This window comes from Mycteria americana, chromosome 13, assembly GCF_035582795.1.
Source record: "Mycteria americana isolate JAX WOST 10 ecotype Jacksonville Zoo and Gardens chromosome 13, USCA_MyAme_1.0, whole genome shotgun sequence".
Classification (NCBI taxonomy): Eukaryota; Metazoa; Chordata; class Aves; order Ciconiiformes; family Ciconiidae; genus Mycteria; species Mycteria americana.
In genome coordinates, this window is record NC_134377.1 from 15219497 (window position 1) to 15236530 (window position 17034).

The window sequence follows — 17034 nt, forward strand, 5'->3', positions numbered from 1 at the left end:
GACTTGGTTTTTGTAATGCATGTGTCATGCTGTTACACCTTTTTTTTTGCCTTCGGTTATTTTGATGGAGTGGGAGCAATTATTTTTCTATTTGGCTATGGCTTAGGTGCATTCTGCAGCTTCATTGTAACTGTATGTACTTCTTTTTAAGGAAAATCAAATCCATCAGCGAATAGCAGAACTGAGAAAGGAAGGTTTATGGTCCCTGAGGCGACTGCCTAAACTCCAAGAGGCTCCCAGACCAAAATCTCACTGGGATTATTTGCTGGAAGAAATGCAGTGGATGGCAACTGATTTTGCCCAAGAGAGAAAGTGGAAGATGGCAACTGCTAAGAAGGTACTTGAAAAACATTTTTTGACTCAGAACAATCAGTCTTGTATCACTGAGCTTGGTAGCAAAGCTATTTAAAGGTTCTTTTTCTATAGACAGAAGTGATGGGAATATAAGGCACTGATTTTTAACTTAAATGAGAAGCCATGTTGTCAGCTTTGGATATTCTAGCATTTGAAACAGACTAGATAATTGTATTGATTGTGGATGCAAATAATAGTTTTGGATTTTGTGGATTTTATTCCTCTGGAAATCAAATAGCTTGTTTAGGGGACCCAGTCAATATGTTGACTGTGTCATATTTAAAAAGTACGGTTATCGTGCCTGTCTCACAAATCAGTTATTCCCTCTCAATGAAGAGTAAATATAGAATTTTGTAAATAACTTCCATTGGGTGTGGTTGTCTGTCTAATTCTTCTTTCTTAATCTCAGAAAAAGATGAAGGAGAAACCATGGAGTTCTAAGGACAGCAGTGGAAACATGGTAGAGAACTGTTTCCATAGGGGACGAGAGCAGCACAGTGGGAATAATTAAGTCAGTGATGGAATGAAAATTGGGGTGGTGTGAGATGTAATATGTAAAATCTGTTTGTTTACAATAAGCAAGAGCTTTCTATGGATTCTAGCCATGTAGCACCTTCTTTTGATACATTTATGACCAGTTTGGGCTAACGAAGAGAGCAACTGAAGGCCATTAGTTTAAGTTGCCATGTTGTTTTCTATTGTATATTTTGAAATGATGGAACACCAGAACTCTCTTCCTTACAAGCAAAGTATTGAAATAGGTGTATCATTTTGTAAAATGAAGATCTACATTTTGAATATAATTTAAATCTGGATTTGAAGCACTTACTCCATTTGTGGCCAATGGTAGTTTTTTAAGAATAGGAGAAACAGGAAGGGCAAATATGAAATGATCCTTCCCCTGGCAGTATGCTTCAAACTTCTGGAAATCAACGTTTTAGGGACCTTCTGAGCTAAAGGTCGCAATCAAGTCAGTCTTTAACAGCCATTGACTGATCTTTCACTCATGTATGTACACTCTTTTTGAACTCATTTTACCTTTGGTCTCTGACGTTTTGTGGTGTGATTTCTATGAGTTCATATGTGCTGTCTGAAAACAAGTCTTCTTTTGTGTGTTTGCTGCTAATTTCAGTAGATTTTTTCCTAATTTTTGTGTTGAGAGAGAGTAGTGAATGAAGACTTTCCTACTTGATCGCTTAGTTATAGTTCTTGTGTTTTCTTTTTTCCTTTGAGTTTCGTATCTGTTGTTTTACTGGCATGGTAAGAATTACAAATATTGGAGGTAAGTGCTACGTGTGTAAAGCTATGGTCAACATCTGGCTGCTGATAACCACTATAATCTTAAGAAACACAATGATGTGTATTTTGAGGTAACCTCATTCAGGATCTCTCATGGTATTTTAGATGGTAAGAACTGTGGCTCGTTATCATGAAGAAAAGAAACTTAATGAAGAGCGAGCTAAAAGGGAAGAACAAAACAAACTAAGGCGAATTGCTGCATCAATTGCTAGAGAAATAGAATACTTCTGGTCTAACATTGAACAGGTAAGATACCGACTTATTAATACGTGTGCAAGTCATACTGTTTTTTTCATCTTCAGTAACTTATTTATAAAATTTAAGTGCTTTATTAGACTTGATTTACTTTTCAGGTTGTTGAAATAAAACTACAAATTGAATTTCAAGAGAAAAGGAAAAAAGCTTTGAATTTAAAGAGAATTTCAAGGAAAGGTAATTGTATTCCATTTCGTAAGAAATCCAGTATAAATTCTGATGCTACTGTTTTACATCATTTCACTCAGTGGGGTTTAATCTTGTTGGTGATAGAGTTGTGAGATGCTAACAGTAGGTTGTGAACAGATCTGAACTATGAGTTACGGGGGTTTTTTTATGCTTTTGTGCTAGATTTTGTTAATATTTCTTGTGGTTTATGTTGGATGCATTTAAAAGTTCATGTAAGAAACATAAAATTACTAAGTGACTAATGCATACATGAAGTATAATAATTTTCCAGGTAAGGATACAAAACCTGCAGAAGACCTTTTGTTGGAAAAAGGAAGTGAAATGGTAAGTCTTTCTGTTTCTTAAAAACCCATCAAATTAGTTTAAATATGACTACCTGTGTGAAAAAGTTTTGATAAATGTGAAATGTTTTCCTTAAATACATGGCGATGATAAACACATTTCTGTGTAGTTACTGACAATTGAACATATTGTCATAAGCACAAATATAATTTTTTCTGGTTACGAACCACAACTTTTAACGGGGAAGTGGATTGTGGTTGATGCATGTCTTTTAAAGGAAGAATTCATACTTACTCAATGGCTTTGAATCAGTCATTCTAAGATTGCAAGACCAAAACAACATACAAATTAATTGCCAGACTTTGTTTTGGGCAGGAGTTTCATCTGCTGTAACCAGGGGTAAACTTTGTGGGGCATGAAAGCATGTTTTCAGCTGTTCAGCTGTGGTTCATCTGCTGAGAGACGTAGGTATATGTTACAGATGAAAAATATCTTTTGCCCTAGATAAAATGTATACTAGGACTCCTTGGCTACATCTCTGCAATTGGAAAAAAAATGAGCGAGGCCCTGTTCTGAGGCTCTGAGCCATCTGGCACGGCACAGCTGATGCCCACTTGCTGAAATGCTCCCCTTTCACCAAGCAGAATGCCTGCATCTGAATTTCCTGTTAGGAACAAGCTTTAGCATGTGCTTGCAGCCAAACTGTGGCCTAGCACTGTCTGCGAGTGTTAATTTGCACAGGCTGAACCATGCTACAGAGTATGCTGGACAGCTGAGAGTGAACAATTGTAGGCCTGTGCCATATCCCTTTTCTATTGACTGGTGAAAACTTAGTCCTTGATCCCAACCTGGGTAAAAGTTTTGTGCCTCAATAATGTTTTTAAGGAAAAGAGTACTGTGGCTCTATGCCACAACTGGACCTGAGTCATTTGAACCACAAACACTTGATGCGGCTGATTGCACGCTACCTTCAATACAGAAGCAGAGTATCTGTTTGTGTGACCAGGAAAGTGCTAATAGGTGTTAGGTGTCTATTAGCGAATGCTGTTGTGATTGCAAGGCACTTGTTGCTTTCTTTAAAAAAACGAACAAAAAACCTCCCTAACTTTGTATTCTATGATTTTACATATTTTAATTATTTAATGCTAGGGTTCTTCATCATCTGGAAGGAAAAGAAAGGCAAGCACATCTTTGACTGATGAGGAGGGTAAGTCACTTTTCAAAATTGTGCATCTATACTGTAGTACATAAGTTGTATATTAAAACCCTGGAACCACAGGTTTTCAGTCTGTTACTGCATGGATGCAATGCTTTTCACAAACCAAATACCAGCCCTCATCTGTTTCTTAGAGAGATTAGATAGTCAATTAGATAGTAAATTTTCCTTAAAAGAGCTTCTGTGAAAATTTGAAAATAAAATTTTCCCTGAAAACACACTGCCATCATTGTTGGTAGATTCTTTCTGTCCTCATTCCTTTGTTTCTCAAACCTTACTAGTGGTCTTAAACCTCTTTTGAGGATTTCAGACTGAATAACCCATCTACTGTAGTTCCTTTCTTGTGATGACATCTGTGTCATGTTTCTGACAAAGAAAATCCTCAGTTTAAAGCTACAGAATAACCTGTCTCTGGTGACCATTGCCAACCAACACTTAAGAGTTCAAGACTGCCTTTTGTCCTGAGGCAGAAGTGCTTCTCTCCTTTTCACTTATCTTTTAAGTTCTATGTGTAGTTGCTCTCAGATTTTCTTGTTTTCCATACATCTCATTCTTTTTGAATCCTGCTAACTTATATTATTCTATGCTAGTACACTTCAGAGGATATAATTACAGCCTTCGTGAATTATTGCATAATTTGAATGCCAAGATTAGCATTTGGTTTTATTGTAGTTGAAGATGAAGAAGAAACGATTGAAGAACAAGAAGCTAAAGAAGGAAACATAAACCATCAAACTGAATTGTCTAATCTAGCCAAAGAAGGTAGGCGTCTGGCTTGATTCCTGTCTGTGGTGGGCTCTCAAACAACAGGTGACAACATGCAGCAGTTATTGTATTTGTAAATAGGGTTATAGATGAGAAGTTGAATGCATTCAGATGTTTAGTCATGTAATCCGTATTTATTTTTTTCTGTTTGGAAAGCTGTAGCGGTTAGTTTATGGGATGATGATGGACATCTGTACTTTATAAAGCGGTCCATATACTTAACTAGTTACCACACAAGGTAGCCTGAGAAAAAGTATTTCTCTACGGAAGCACTGCATTTCTTTAAAATTTCTTTAAAAGACTCTCAACCTAAGTACTAGGAATGCGTGATAAATACTTAAAACCAGAAGTGTATCAGATTGAGCATGAACATTTTATCATCAACTGTCTTGAGTATCTCAGAAGGGTTTTGTGACCCACCTGATAAGTTGAAAGGGCCCTGAAGTGCTGATCTTGGGGGGTATAAATACTTGAAGACAAGGGGCTTTTAGGGACAATGCTCTGGCTAGCAGCTCTCTTTCATTAGCAACATAACAATAACTGCTATGCTGAGCTTGATGTATGCAAAGTATCCCATAGGGATCACTTATCATGGTAAAAACCTTGCTGATTTTGAGAGGCAAGCTTTCCGTTAAGCTAAACCTGCCTGGGAATTAATATGCAGTTTCCAAATCCGTTTGTTTGGTCTGTTTGGCAGCTTAGTGGCTGCAGCCAGCTGTCCAGTTGGAGGGATTATAACTCTTGGCCAGTCAGCCAGGTTCCTAATGAGGATGTTTCCTGATTGATTGGCCACCACCAGCATGCATGTTCCTGCTTCAACAGATCAGACAAGGGATCATGGAGATACTGTTTAGCAGGGTTGAGGTACAGCTCAGTTTTGAAACTCTGAAGTCTTGAATTGTCTTTTAACCACTCGCCTGGATTTGATGCCCCTACCTCCCCAACCGGTGGTTTACTGTCAGGTTGTATGGTGGGTTTGTAACATAGTAAAAAGCCAGCTGGGTGAGCAAACTGTTTGGTGTAATGCCAAGTGTTCTCCGTAATCGAGGTCACTAAATAAATATTGCCATCATCGCCCTAATAATTACCTCTTCAGTTAACTTCTGATTAGAGAACTGGCTTTATAGAATTGTGAAGAATGTAATGAGATTAAAACCAATGGTGTTGATTGTTGCAAGTTTTGATATTTTTAAACTTACATCCTTTAATGTCCTTCAGCTGAATTGCCTCTGGAAGATTTACTAAAGATGTATGAAGGTGCCTTTGCAGAAAATTTTCACTGGCCCCAGCCGAAGCCTGACAGTGAAGAGGATAGCAGTGAGGAAGGTAAATTACTTTTTGTAAACAAAAAGTTGTACTGACTTACAAGGTGAAGTAAATTCATTGCCTCTTCAGGTCTCTGTTAAAACACATTTTATACTAGGGGAAGACAAATATTGAGTGAATGACATTTAAAATGGTTTTTATTTTTTAACTGAAGAAGAATGTTATATACAAGAATGGATGGAAAGTACAGTCGCTTTCTTGCTAAGCGTTTGGAATGATCATTAGAAAAATTAAATTTATTCCTGTAATTACTAAATATTTTTGGATAATGGTCTGTGAAGAATTTCTTCCCTTTTTTTTTTTTTCGTTTCTCAGTTTATGAAAAGAGGGTAGTGTTTGCCTATCTTAAAGTCAAGATATGTGAGATTCTCAGGAACAATAGTGAGCCATAGAAGAGCCTCTCTACACTGAATTAAACAGCACTCTTCATAGCTAGCTATTATTACCACACATTACCGATACAGTTGCCATCTGGTCTGTATCGGAGTGATGATAGAATTACGTATTTGAGGATAGGTAGTATGAGGGGACCTCCCTAGAAGTTGTGAAAAGCTCATGGTCATGTTAGCCTAGCTAGTGTGAACATCCAGAACACGTACGTGATCCTGAGCTTAGGCTATTTTCATTTTAGCTTGACTAGCTTGAAAATCATAGAATTGTTTTGAAAAGTTAGCTGCCTCCTTTTAGACCCCTGTCTGAATCCTAGCCATCTCAATTCCTTTGTGTAACTGATACTTAAGTTAATTTTAAATGCCAATGTAATTTTTCTCTCTCATAGAAATGGAAGACCATATCTCTGATAGGGAAAGTCCTCAGAAAGAAGTTGTCCTCATAGACTCCCTTCTCAGCATTGACCAGTACAAGGGTATAGACAGATCAAGTCCTCCAAAGAAGCATATGCGAGACATATCAGAAGTTGCTGCAGCAGCAGAAATGCTGTTACCTAAAGGCAGCTCTAGGATAACAACAGCGGTAAGCCTCTCTATTTTCTGATACTGTGTGTGCTTACTTTTACATAAAGAACACTTTTTTCATGATTTCACAGATTTTAGCAACAAATTATAATAAATATTTTCTAGTTCTTGAACTACAGAATGGTTATTCTTTATGACATGCTCCGTGAATTTAACTCAGAAAAAAAGTATCAGATCATTCCCATTACAGGTAAAATACAATACTCCATCGCTACTCTATGGGCCTCTCAGAGAATATCAAAAGATTGGGCTGGATTGGTTGGCAAAGCTGTACAGGAAGAATCTCAACGGCATTCTGGCAGATGAGGCTGGGCTTGGAAAAACAGTACAAATTATTGCCTTTTTTGCCCACTTGGCTTGTAATGAAGGTAAGTTCATTTGCCCAACAGTTTTGGACAGGTACTGGGCCAGCATTATCCTTGTGAATTGTAGCCTAGGGTCACATTTTTTTCTGCTGAACTGTATCAGACTTTAGTTAATGCACAGAGTAATATTATGTCAGAAAAACTTTCTTAGATTGTGTGACATAGGGTGCCTTCTTATCAAGTATACTGTTTGATCCATCTGCTGTTATCTTCTAGGTGATAAAATTCTTCTGAAGCCTAGTTTATTCGTATAAAAAAGCCTTACAAATAATTTAATGACCAGATGGCCACAGATAGTTAAATTCAAGGAGTAAATATGAACAATTGGACAAGTGTGTCTTGTATATCATCTCAGATATTACTAATAGTGTTGCTGTAGTCGGGATCATTTAGGAATGTAAGTAAGGCAAAGCTTGTTGTGGAGGTAGTATCTCTTACTCAAGCAGTTGATGTAGTTGAGGGAAAAATAGATACTGGGTGCACAAGGGGTACTTGAGGTCTGAAAAATAATAAATAGATTAGTCATTAAAATACCGCTGTTTGTTGTTATGGGATCTCACTTTTAATGATGAATTTAGTGCACTGCACTTAAAAAATCAGGGGAGAATATAAACCACATGAATTGTCAGTAGTCTCTTTCTACTGTTAACTGCTATGTTTCCCCTTCTGTAGGTAATTGGGGCCCTCATCTTGTTGTTGTACGGAGCTGTAACATACTGAAATGGGAGCTGGAATTGAAACGCTGGTGCCCAGGGTTGAAAATACTTCTCTACTTTGGCAGCCAAAGGGAACTTAGGGCAAAAAGACAGGTACTGTATTTTGCAACTCTTACACTGTTGTATTTAGCATTTTAGATGGCAAGACTTTTCCTTTAGCCTGCATTTATCTGTATGTTCCTTACATCCTAATGCGCTATGAGAAGTTTTTAACACTACAAGTTGGTTTACAAAGAGTTTCACACCTAACAGTGCTAGATTTTCAAAGGCATTTTTGGAACTTCCTTGGGATTGAGCAGTACATGCAATACTTAACATGCTTTCTGAACTGCCTATAACTCAAAGACCAAGACTGTCTTTTAGAACGCTTTGGGTCATAGCATCTTTCTGTTCTTAGTGAAGAAATAGCTGGTTGTAAGATACTTGAGGGTTCTGCCGTAACTTTTCTGTCTCATCCTCTCTTTCCTTTTCTGTAGGAGTGGACAGAACCCAACAGCTTCAATGTGTGTATCACTTCCTACAAACAGCTGTTCAAAGGCCACCCAGCATTTATGAAAATGCGATGGAAATACTTAATAGTAGATGAGATGCAACAAATAAAGAACATGACTGAGAAACACTGGGAGGCACTTTTCAGTCTCCGCAGGTATGGAGCAGAGAATTGTTTTCCTGCTGGCAGTGGGTTTTTTCCTTCTTCATGTCACACAGTTCTCTCTTTAACAGAAAACTGATAAAAAACCTCTTGATTTGGTCTGCCCAAATTCCTGTGCAACCTGCACCTACAGACGTGCTTTTAGGTGAAACAATCAGGATTCAGAGACGTGCTCAGGATCTTTTTGTTGCCACTGTCGTAACACTAATTCTTCTTTGCTGATACCTGTGCTCCCAAACAGATCTCCTTGTATGTTCTGCTATTTTGCAACGAGGAAGCTAGTTTGGTGGTATATTCAAGATTAAAGAGATAATTTATCCTAGATTTCATTTTATTAGCGCTACTATTTCTTCTGTGTATCTGACGAGCCTAAAGCTACAGTAAACAGTGTTTGAATATCGGTGTCATTTTCATAATGATGCTAGCTAAATGCTGTATCAGTTAAAAATCTTCTTTCATTATTCACAGCCAGCATCGTTTGCTTCTGATAGACACTCCTTTGCATAACACATTGATGGAGTTGTGGACCATGGTACATTTTCTGATTCCGGGAATTTCCAGACCTTATCTAGATTTTCCAGTAAAAGCAGCTAATGAGGAGAACCAGGATTATTGCCATAAACTGGTCATCAGGTTACACAGAGTATGTTGTCATTTTTTCCTATCTGTCCTACTACAGTAGTTAAGCTGTTGGGGGGCAAAAGAAAAGGAAGAAAGGAAAAGATATGGTTCACCTCAAAATTTCTGGCCTTTCTTAACACTTTGTTCAGCTCAGACAGAAAGTCCTGCTGAAAGCAGAGGTTTCTGCTACCAGAGTAGTATGGAGATTTCTTTTAAAAAATAATACAAGGCTCAGATTTTGAAGCATGACATGCAGAAATTAAAGAACAAATGAATGCCTATGCAAGTGTGTGTATAGCAATATGATTATATATGGCATATGAGGTTTATCACATCAAATGTGTTAGGTGCAAATAGGTTTAGCTTTCTGTTGTAAAACTGCGTCTTTGAAGTGAGAATTTTTTTTTCCCTCAATTATGAAATGTTTCAGATGATTCAGCCATTTATTTTGCGAAGATCAAAGAGAGATGTTGAAAAGCAGCTAACAAAGAAATATGAACATGTGCTAAAGTGTCGTCTTTCTAATCGACAAAAAGCTATGTATGAAGATGTCATATTACAACCAGGGTAAGGAGTTAAAACAGTAAATAAAACAGACTGTCATTTTTGGTGCTTAAGCAAGATGATAAACAATTGTCATGGTTGCAAGTGTTTTAGTTTTTTCCTGAAATTGAATTCTGAATTGAATTTTCTGAAATTTTGAATTCTGAATAGAATGTGATTACATTATAAACTAAAATTACAGGCAAGTGATGCTATGGGCCTAATGAAAAACATGCATTTACCTCTGGAACCTAAGAATCAAGTTGTAATGGTCAGGTTTGCTGCTGTTTTGTTTGAAGATTTGTCTTTAATGAGTGGTTCTTTATTTCTTAAAGCCCAAAGCTTTAAGTTTCTCCTCCCACCCACCCATTTACCTGTGCTGTGATATCAAGTGGTTATTGATAGGTGCAGGGATGAAACAGAAACAAAGCAGGTAGAGGATAGGGAGCTGGTTCGGTCGTAGTTGACTGTAAGATAGCACTGGTCTCTTAAGTTTTCTGTTTCCAAATTTACATTTGGTACAGTGCTACTTAAAATGCTCTAGAAAGAGCTAGGTAAAATCTAAGCTTGTTTTAAGACTTCTGCATAACATATTGCATTGCACATTCTCAGCTTGCTGATTTAGGGACATCTCCATAAAAGCTGTACTTAAATTAATGTATTCCTGTATAAATTATTTGGTAGAACCCAAGAAGCCCTCAAAAGTGGACACTTCATCAGTGTCCTGCATGTCCTGATGCAGCTGCAACGGATTTGTAATCACCCTGATCTGATAAACCCCCGGCTTTCAAGTACCTCTTATGTATCAGAAACACTGGAATACAGAACTGCATCTCTGGTACTGAGTGCCCTAGAAAGGGATATTTGGAAGGTGAGTAGAAAAGTAAACTGTTTTTTTTTCTCTTCGTGCCATTGTGGAATTTCAGTACTTAATATTGTTTTCTTATACATCACGAGTCTACCTGAAGTTTATAAATAGAAGGAATTCACTATTCCATAGCTGTGCCCACCAAGCGCGTACTTGCTGCATCTCTTTTTTGTAAAAGTAGTTTGAGCTTTTCAAGTGGTTTGTAGTCAGTACTTTTTCATGAGCTACTTGGTCAAAGAGAAATTAGCTTTGCTTTCATCATACTCATGTTTGCAGGAATTTTCTGACACTGAAAACACTCTGGGTAGCACAGTGCTTATTTACGGCGTTCTGTAATTTTCTTTCTGCTTTCAAGTAGCTAAAGGAGAGCAAGACTTACTCTTTTTCACGTGAGAGTAAACACTCTGATTCAGATTCAATGACTAAATTAGTACACTTCTGTCAATCCATTTGAAGTACCACTGTTTGTGTTATCATTAAAGAAATGAGCCCCCTCTTTGAGATAATCAAAGGAAATAATTGCATTAGAGAGAAGTATAAGTAATGGAGCAGATGCAATGATCTTTTGGTTGATCTTACTTCCGTCCTTTGTATTTTCCCACTCCTAAATTATATGCATGCCTTTATAGTTTGGCGTTTGAGCTCGACAGTTAACAAACACCTTCTAGGAGTTCTACTTAATTCTTTGGAAATTATGGTATATGAATATGGTATATTGTTAAATGTGACTTGCTTTGATTTCCGTAACTGGCTAATAATTTAAATTCTTTTTCTACCGATGCTGATGCTTAAAATGGGATTATCAGCTTAAGATATATTTCCAAGGTTTCTAGACAGATTTGGCTAATAATTAATAGTTTACTTTTTAAACTTACAGCATTTATTTCAATTTAAAAGTAAAATATAGAAAGTGAATTCAGCATAGAACATAGAGAGGACTTAACTGTTCGGGTCATCACATAAAATAAACCTTATTTTACAATGTCCCTAGGAATCAGACCTGTCTCTCTTTGATCTCATTGGAATGGAAAACAAAATGACTCATTATGAAGCGCAAATGTTGCCGAAACAAAAGGTTACTAGAAAGTTGATTGAAGAAATCTACAGCTCCCCTCCACCACCGGCTAGGCCCAACCCAGTGAAGCTCAAACCAAGCAGGTATGTACAACTGCCCTTCTTTTAAGCTAGATTTACAGGAGGACGATGTAGTTCTGCTGCTATGTTTACAGAGTTCTGTCTGCATCACTGGTAACATGATTCACACAAAACCTCAGACTTGACTTTGCATTTTATTATTCTGTTGCTTTCTTGTTTACCCTTGAAATCAGGGATTCTATTTTAATAGTTTTTTGAGGTGTACAATTCCATTTGAAGTTCGTTTATGGTTTTCCCATAGTTTTTACTTCACCAGCAGATGAATATTAGTCTTGGGGTCCTCATGTATGGCAAGGGGGTGTTGTTTTGCAAAATTAGGATGGAAATAATTCTTCAAGACTAAGCTGGGCCTACAGTATTAGCTGTGCTTGCAGTGTTATAAGAGACGTATGAAGTATTATAGCAGTAAATTTTTTAAGAGTATTTGTCTCCTAGTGAAGTAGTGATCTCAAACTAATGTGGAACTGTTTTTCTGATGCAAAGGAGCTGCCTGATGACCTGCCAGCATGTTGATGTCTCTCTGGAAATGATACAAGAGCCCCATTCTTTTTTCAGATATTGGGCTGGACTGTTTAAGCTGTTTGCTGTAATTCTGATGCATCCTGCTTTAAACTGGATGCATGGCAATGCAAGTTTTCTTCTTTCTTGGACTTAGCAAAATGACTTTATAGAATGTCTGCACGTGAAGTTTGCTGAAGTGATGAGTCTTGCCAGCTTCAGCCATCTGTGAGAAAGAGATTAGTGTCTGATGTGATCAGTTTATACTTTCCTTGGGTGATAGAGTTTATTTTTAAAGGCCAAACTGTGATCTTCCTATAGACTTTGACTTTTCATGTTCTTTTCAGGTTGTTTCAGCCCGTTCAGTATGGTCAGAAACCTGAGGGCAGGACTGTAGTTTTCCCAAGCACTCAAGTACAGCGCACGGTGACCACAGCGACGGTAACTCAACAGGGACAAGTACGAGGAAGATCACCCATAGCTACAGTGTCTTCAAATCAAGGTAAGAGAGTTAGCGCTAGGCTGGTTATCTTGCACCTATGCATAGACGATACAAGTTAGTCTGTTAATAGAACTCCTTTTCCCTCTAGTTTAATGGTCTAGAATACTAATGGCTTAAAAATACCAACAGACTAATTGCCAGTAAATTTCCCCACTAGTTTCTACAGTACGATCTGCCAGTATAATGCAAAACTAAGCTTTGTGTAATCTAACTGTTAGTGTATGGAGTAAATATGGCACAGTTGGTATTTAGACCCTGATCACGTGTAATGTTCTGTCAAAGACGGGAATTTACAGTGCTTTTGTGTATTTATTTAACCTTTAAACGATGCTTTCCAAATATATAATGTTGTAAAAATAGGCTGGAGTAATAGGTGTAGATAGATATCCCAGTCTGTAAGGACAAGCCGTTCCTGTAGCCGTTTTAATATCCTGTTGGAAGGTTTCTTTTTAATGCAGGTTGTTTAAAAGAGTGGAGTTAAAACCTCTAACAGCTTGCCCAAACAACCCTTATTGATTGCAGCCGCAGCAGCACAGTTTCAGACAACTCAGGCTTCCACCAGTGCTCCAAGACACCAGCCCGCAGCGACCTTCACCACAGCAACTAGCACAGCCAACCCTGTGAAACCGCGGGGCCAGACCTCTGCGCAGGCCTCTCAGCTAGGCCAGGCCCAGCCACAGGCCCCCTCGCACACCATCCAACAGAGTGTGCTGCCTCAGAGGCTGGTACTGACCTCTCAGGCCCAGGCACGGTTGCCTAGTAAGTGGCCTCCCCTTTCAAGGTTTCTCCCACCTTTGTACTACAATGAGGTTAAGTTACTAGGCACCCTAAAATGTGTACAGAATCGTTGTTTTTTTTTCACTCTTCTGATTAGCCTTGCTCAGTACGTTGCTTATGACCAAGGAAAATCGAAAATTGGATAAGAAACAATAGAATTGCTGTGGACATACATTAGCGGTGTCAACTTAATCTCCTATTTCTGCATGTTTCTTCTGCTGGCAAGACTTCCTTCAGACCAAATGTTTTAGCTCTATCCTAATTATTCCTTTCATATTAAACACTAATCCATCTGCTAAAGGCCTCTCTCGCAGAGAGGAACGTCGCAACTGTTAGGCAGAGAAAAGCGATGAGGCTTTGCTTTAAGGTTGTATGTGCACTGCCTATTAGCATGTGTATAGAGTACTGAGCACTGATGTATTAATTTTGTCTCTGGGGTAATGCACTGCCTTTACAAAAGCTGAATTTTCACACCAATATTTTCTCAATATCATAAAACTTAATGCTTAAATGCCTCTAACCTTTCTGCATTTAAATCACAAAAAGCTTGGTCCTTGTCACTTTAAAGCTTTTTGGTTTGTCTAAGTGCAGATTGCTTATTATAAATCATGTTTCATCAGCAAATTTCAGGGCATTTCAAATGTGTATTTACAGGGCCACATGTGTGAATATTTTTGCCTCTCCCTTAAACCTTTGTTTGTGCTCTTGAAAAGGCAGTGAAAATCACTTTAATGTCTATACTCGTTCTGTTACAAAGTGTCACATGAGTTTTCAGGTAGCTCTTCATTTTTTTTGCTAATGAAAGTGATAACTTCTAAAATGTTATGTTCTTACCCTTTCAACAATCCGCTTTTTTCCAGTTTGTCCAACAAATATAGAAAGCAATACCTGCTTAACTTTTATATGACACTTTTGATGCACTAAGTATAATTATGCATGGAAGGCGCTTCAGCACCAGTTTACTAACCAAAACTTAGAATTGTGAATATTGAACAACCCGCCTCCCGCTTTGGTTTTTTTTAATGCCTGTTTCCCTCCTTAACAGGTGGTGAGGTAGTAAAAATAGCCCAGCTGGCTTCTATAGCAGGAGCACAAGGCAGAATCGCTCAGCCAGAGACCCCTGTAACACTGCAGTTCCAAGGGAACAAGTTCACTTTATCACATAGTCAACTTCGCCAGCTCACTGCAGGGCAACCCTTGCAGTTACAAGGTACTTACTTCAAAACAGGGAGTTTTCCATTATTTAGAATGCTCGTTTTTTGATATGGACAGCACGTTCCTTGTTGCTATATGGTAAGGAGATTTTTCCATCCCTATAGCTTGTACTGTTCTGCTTTACCTTTTTTCTGTGTGAGACAGGGATAACAAGGTAGCTCCGTTTTGAAAAATAAATGCCTATCAAATGAAAGACACGGTTACTTTCTCTTTCTGTGTTGTATGTCAAGATTTTATTATTGAATTTGTTTTCACATGTATGGAATACAGCTGAAGTAAGGTGAGGCATTATTTCAGATAAACTCCCTGATGAGCAGAAACAGACAAAACTGAGGATGTTCTTTGTTTGTTCTGAAGTGGTGTAAATAATACTTCAAGATTGGTGTGCCTCTGAATTTTGACCCAACTGTTACCCTGGCCTGAATGCTACAATATATTTTGCCCTCAAAATTCCCTTGCTGGTGGTATGTGTGTTGCCAAATTCAGGAGAACCTGGAAATCTTGATTCCCTGTAGCCAACAAAATAGAGGGAACGCTAAGTGAGGATTTTTTTGGTTGATTGGATTTCATCCGAATTCTATATAAAATACCTAGATTTAAAATGATACCCCAGCAACACTGATCTCCTCGTTAACTGTGAAGACTTAAGTGTTTTTCTCCTATTGGATATTACGGAACTTTAAATCAGATTGGTGTAATGAACTTGTCTGGGAAAATTTAACATAGTTTAAAACAGTAATGATCAGTTTGTAACAGTAATATCTTTTGCTAGAGAACACTCTTTATTCTTTTCCGCTCTATCCAGCCTAATTTTTAAAAAATCTTCCATTGCAGGAAGTGTTCTTCAGATTGTTTCAGCACCCGGTCAGCAGTATTTGAGACCTCAGGGTCCGGTTGTCATGCAGACGGTTTCGCAAGCAGGGACTGTTCAGAATGCTCTGAACGCTTTAGGAAACCAGCATCAAGCAGGTGTCCCAACTTCCACAGCAGTGACACAGCAAGGTAGGTTTTCTAGCCTGAAGAAATGTCTCTGTCTAAACATTCAATTTCTAAAATCACATTGATATATAACTTGAAATTGTTAGCAATCATAATTCTTTAAGTTGAGTTCAGAAGCAGGTAAACTATGAGGCAAATTCTTCTGATTTGTGTGTGATGTGTACTAGAGTTTTAGATAATTTTTTAGTACAAACTTGGGAGAGCTTGAAACTGTATTAAATATATAGATTTTTTTTTTTTTTTTTAACCAGTTGTGTCTTAGGTCAGATTTTTGTGGGAAGAAGTGAGTTTGAAATACTTTGTTACTTTTTTTCAAAGAAAGATCAGGGTGATTAATTTTTATACTGACAGAGAATGTCCAGCAATTCTCTCCATTTTTCCACATTGATTTTGCTTTTATCTAATTTTCTTTGCTTCTCTATCTAATCAAGTTACTGTTTTCCCTTTCCCTCTGCAAATGCTACTTCAGTGTTTGGTGCCTTGCTGCAAATGTGATCAGTTCCTTGCTTAAAAACACAACCAAGATGTTGATCAAAAAACAATAGAGAAATTGGTGTCTAGGATGCATTTACAACAAAACAGCAGGTTTGTTAAATGTTGGTAACTGCAACGCTAGGAGTTCGTTCCCTGGAAATGGCCATCTGCTGTAATTTTCTCTGGATATAAACCGATCCCTCAAAACAGACTGTTTACTGCTCCTTTTTGATGTATTAATGTGCCCTTGAAGTTCATATTTTGACTTTCTGAAGAGTAAACATCTCATCATAAAAAGGGGAGAGGAAGCTTCAACAGCCTCCCAGTTGTTGGGGGGTAAAGGATTTCTGTCATAGTTTGCAAGATCTGTGGCTCAAATGTTTCACCCTCCAGCTCTGATCACATTACAGGTACTCCTAATACGGCCGCAGTTCAGAATGAAAATTTAATGTAAGATTTCTACAAAAACTCGTGCATCTTACTACTCTCATGATGGTAAAAAGAGAGCTCCGTTAAAAGCAATAATAACTAAAGTACTGTTTCCAAATGATAAAAGAAAACATTATTTTTGCTGTTCATCTTTGGAGGAAGATGTAAAGCATATTGAAAATACTTATTTTGACTTTCTGAATTTTGGATAAAATGCCAAATAAATTCCATTGCTTGGGTGATTGGAAATTATAATTGCTGGGCTCATGTGTAGCTGTGTAGTAAAATCAGATTTATACTGGCTATCTGTATTAGCTTGTTTGTAATAAAAATGTGGAAAGGCAAAGCTTAAACCTCTGCATACTCCTTGGAGTCTATTATTCTTAATGTAAGGGCTAGCACCTGCTTATTAACTTGAATGCAATTCTTCATGGGTGTATTGACGCGCCACTAAATACAGTTTCACAGGGACTAGTGGAGGGTTGTGCTGCTTTTCTAGTACAAATAATCAGTGCTGACGAGCAATGCGTTCTGGCTGAGATAGAAACCTATATATCCTA

At 37.8% G+C, this 17034-nt stretch overlaps 1 protein-coding gene across 15 annotated transcripts in view; it reads left to right on the forward strand.

The window, feature by feature from the left end:
- The window catches only part of LOC142416639 (E1A-binding protein p400-like), a 52921-nt gene that overhangs the window by 13172 nt on the left and 22715 nt on the right, over positions 1-17034 (forward strand). For 11 of the 15 annotated variants that reach the window (XM_075516408.1, XM_075516409.1, XM_075516411.1 and 8 more), the window contains 19 exons: positions 152-337; positions 1759-1899; positions 2007-2085; positions 2369-2421; positions 3529-3586; positions 4268-4357; positions 5579-5686; positions 6465-6658; positions 6851-7028; positions 7698-7834; positions 8218-8387; positions 8862-9036; positions 9445-9581; positions 10242-10428; positions 11417-11583; positions 12426-12580; positions 13103-13339; positions 14403-14567; positions 15407-15574. In XM_075516408.1, coding sequence (XP_075372523.1) covers positions 152-337; positions 1759-1899; positions 2007-2085; positions 2369-2421; positions 3529-3586; positions 4268-4357; positions 5579-5686; positions 6465-6658; positions 6851-7028; positions 7698-7834; positions 8218-8387; positions 8862-9036; positions 9445-9581; positions 10242-10428; positions 11417-11583; positions 12426-12580; positions 13103-13339; positions 14403-14567; positions 15407-15574 — 2785 coding nt within the window. The remainder of the gene's footprint in view (positions 1-151; positions 338-1758; positions 1900-2006; positions 2086-2368; positions 2422-3528; positions 3587-4267; positions 4358-5578; positions 5687-6464; positions 6659-6850; positions 7029-7697; positions 7835-8217; positions 8388-8861; positions 9037-9444; positions 9582-10241; positions 10429-11416; positions 11584-12425; positions 12581-13102; positions 13340-14402; positions 14568-15406; positions 15575-17034) is intronic. The other 4 variants (XM_075516417.1, XM_075516418.1, XM_075516420.1 and 1 more) reach the window with 1 other exon arrangement.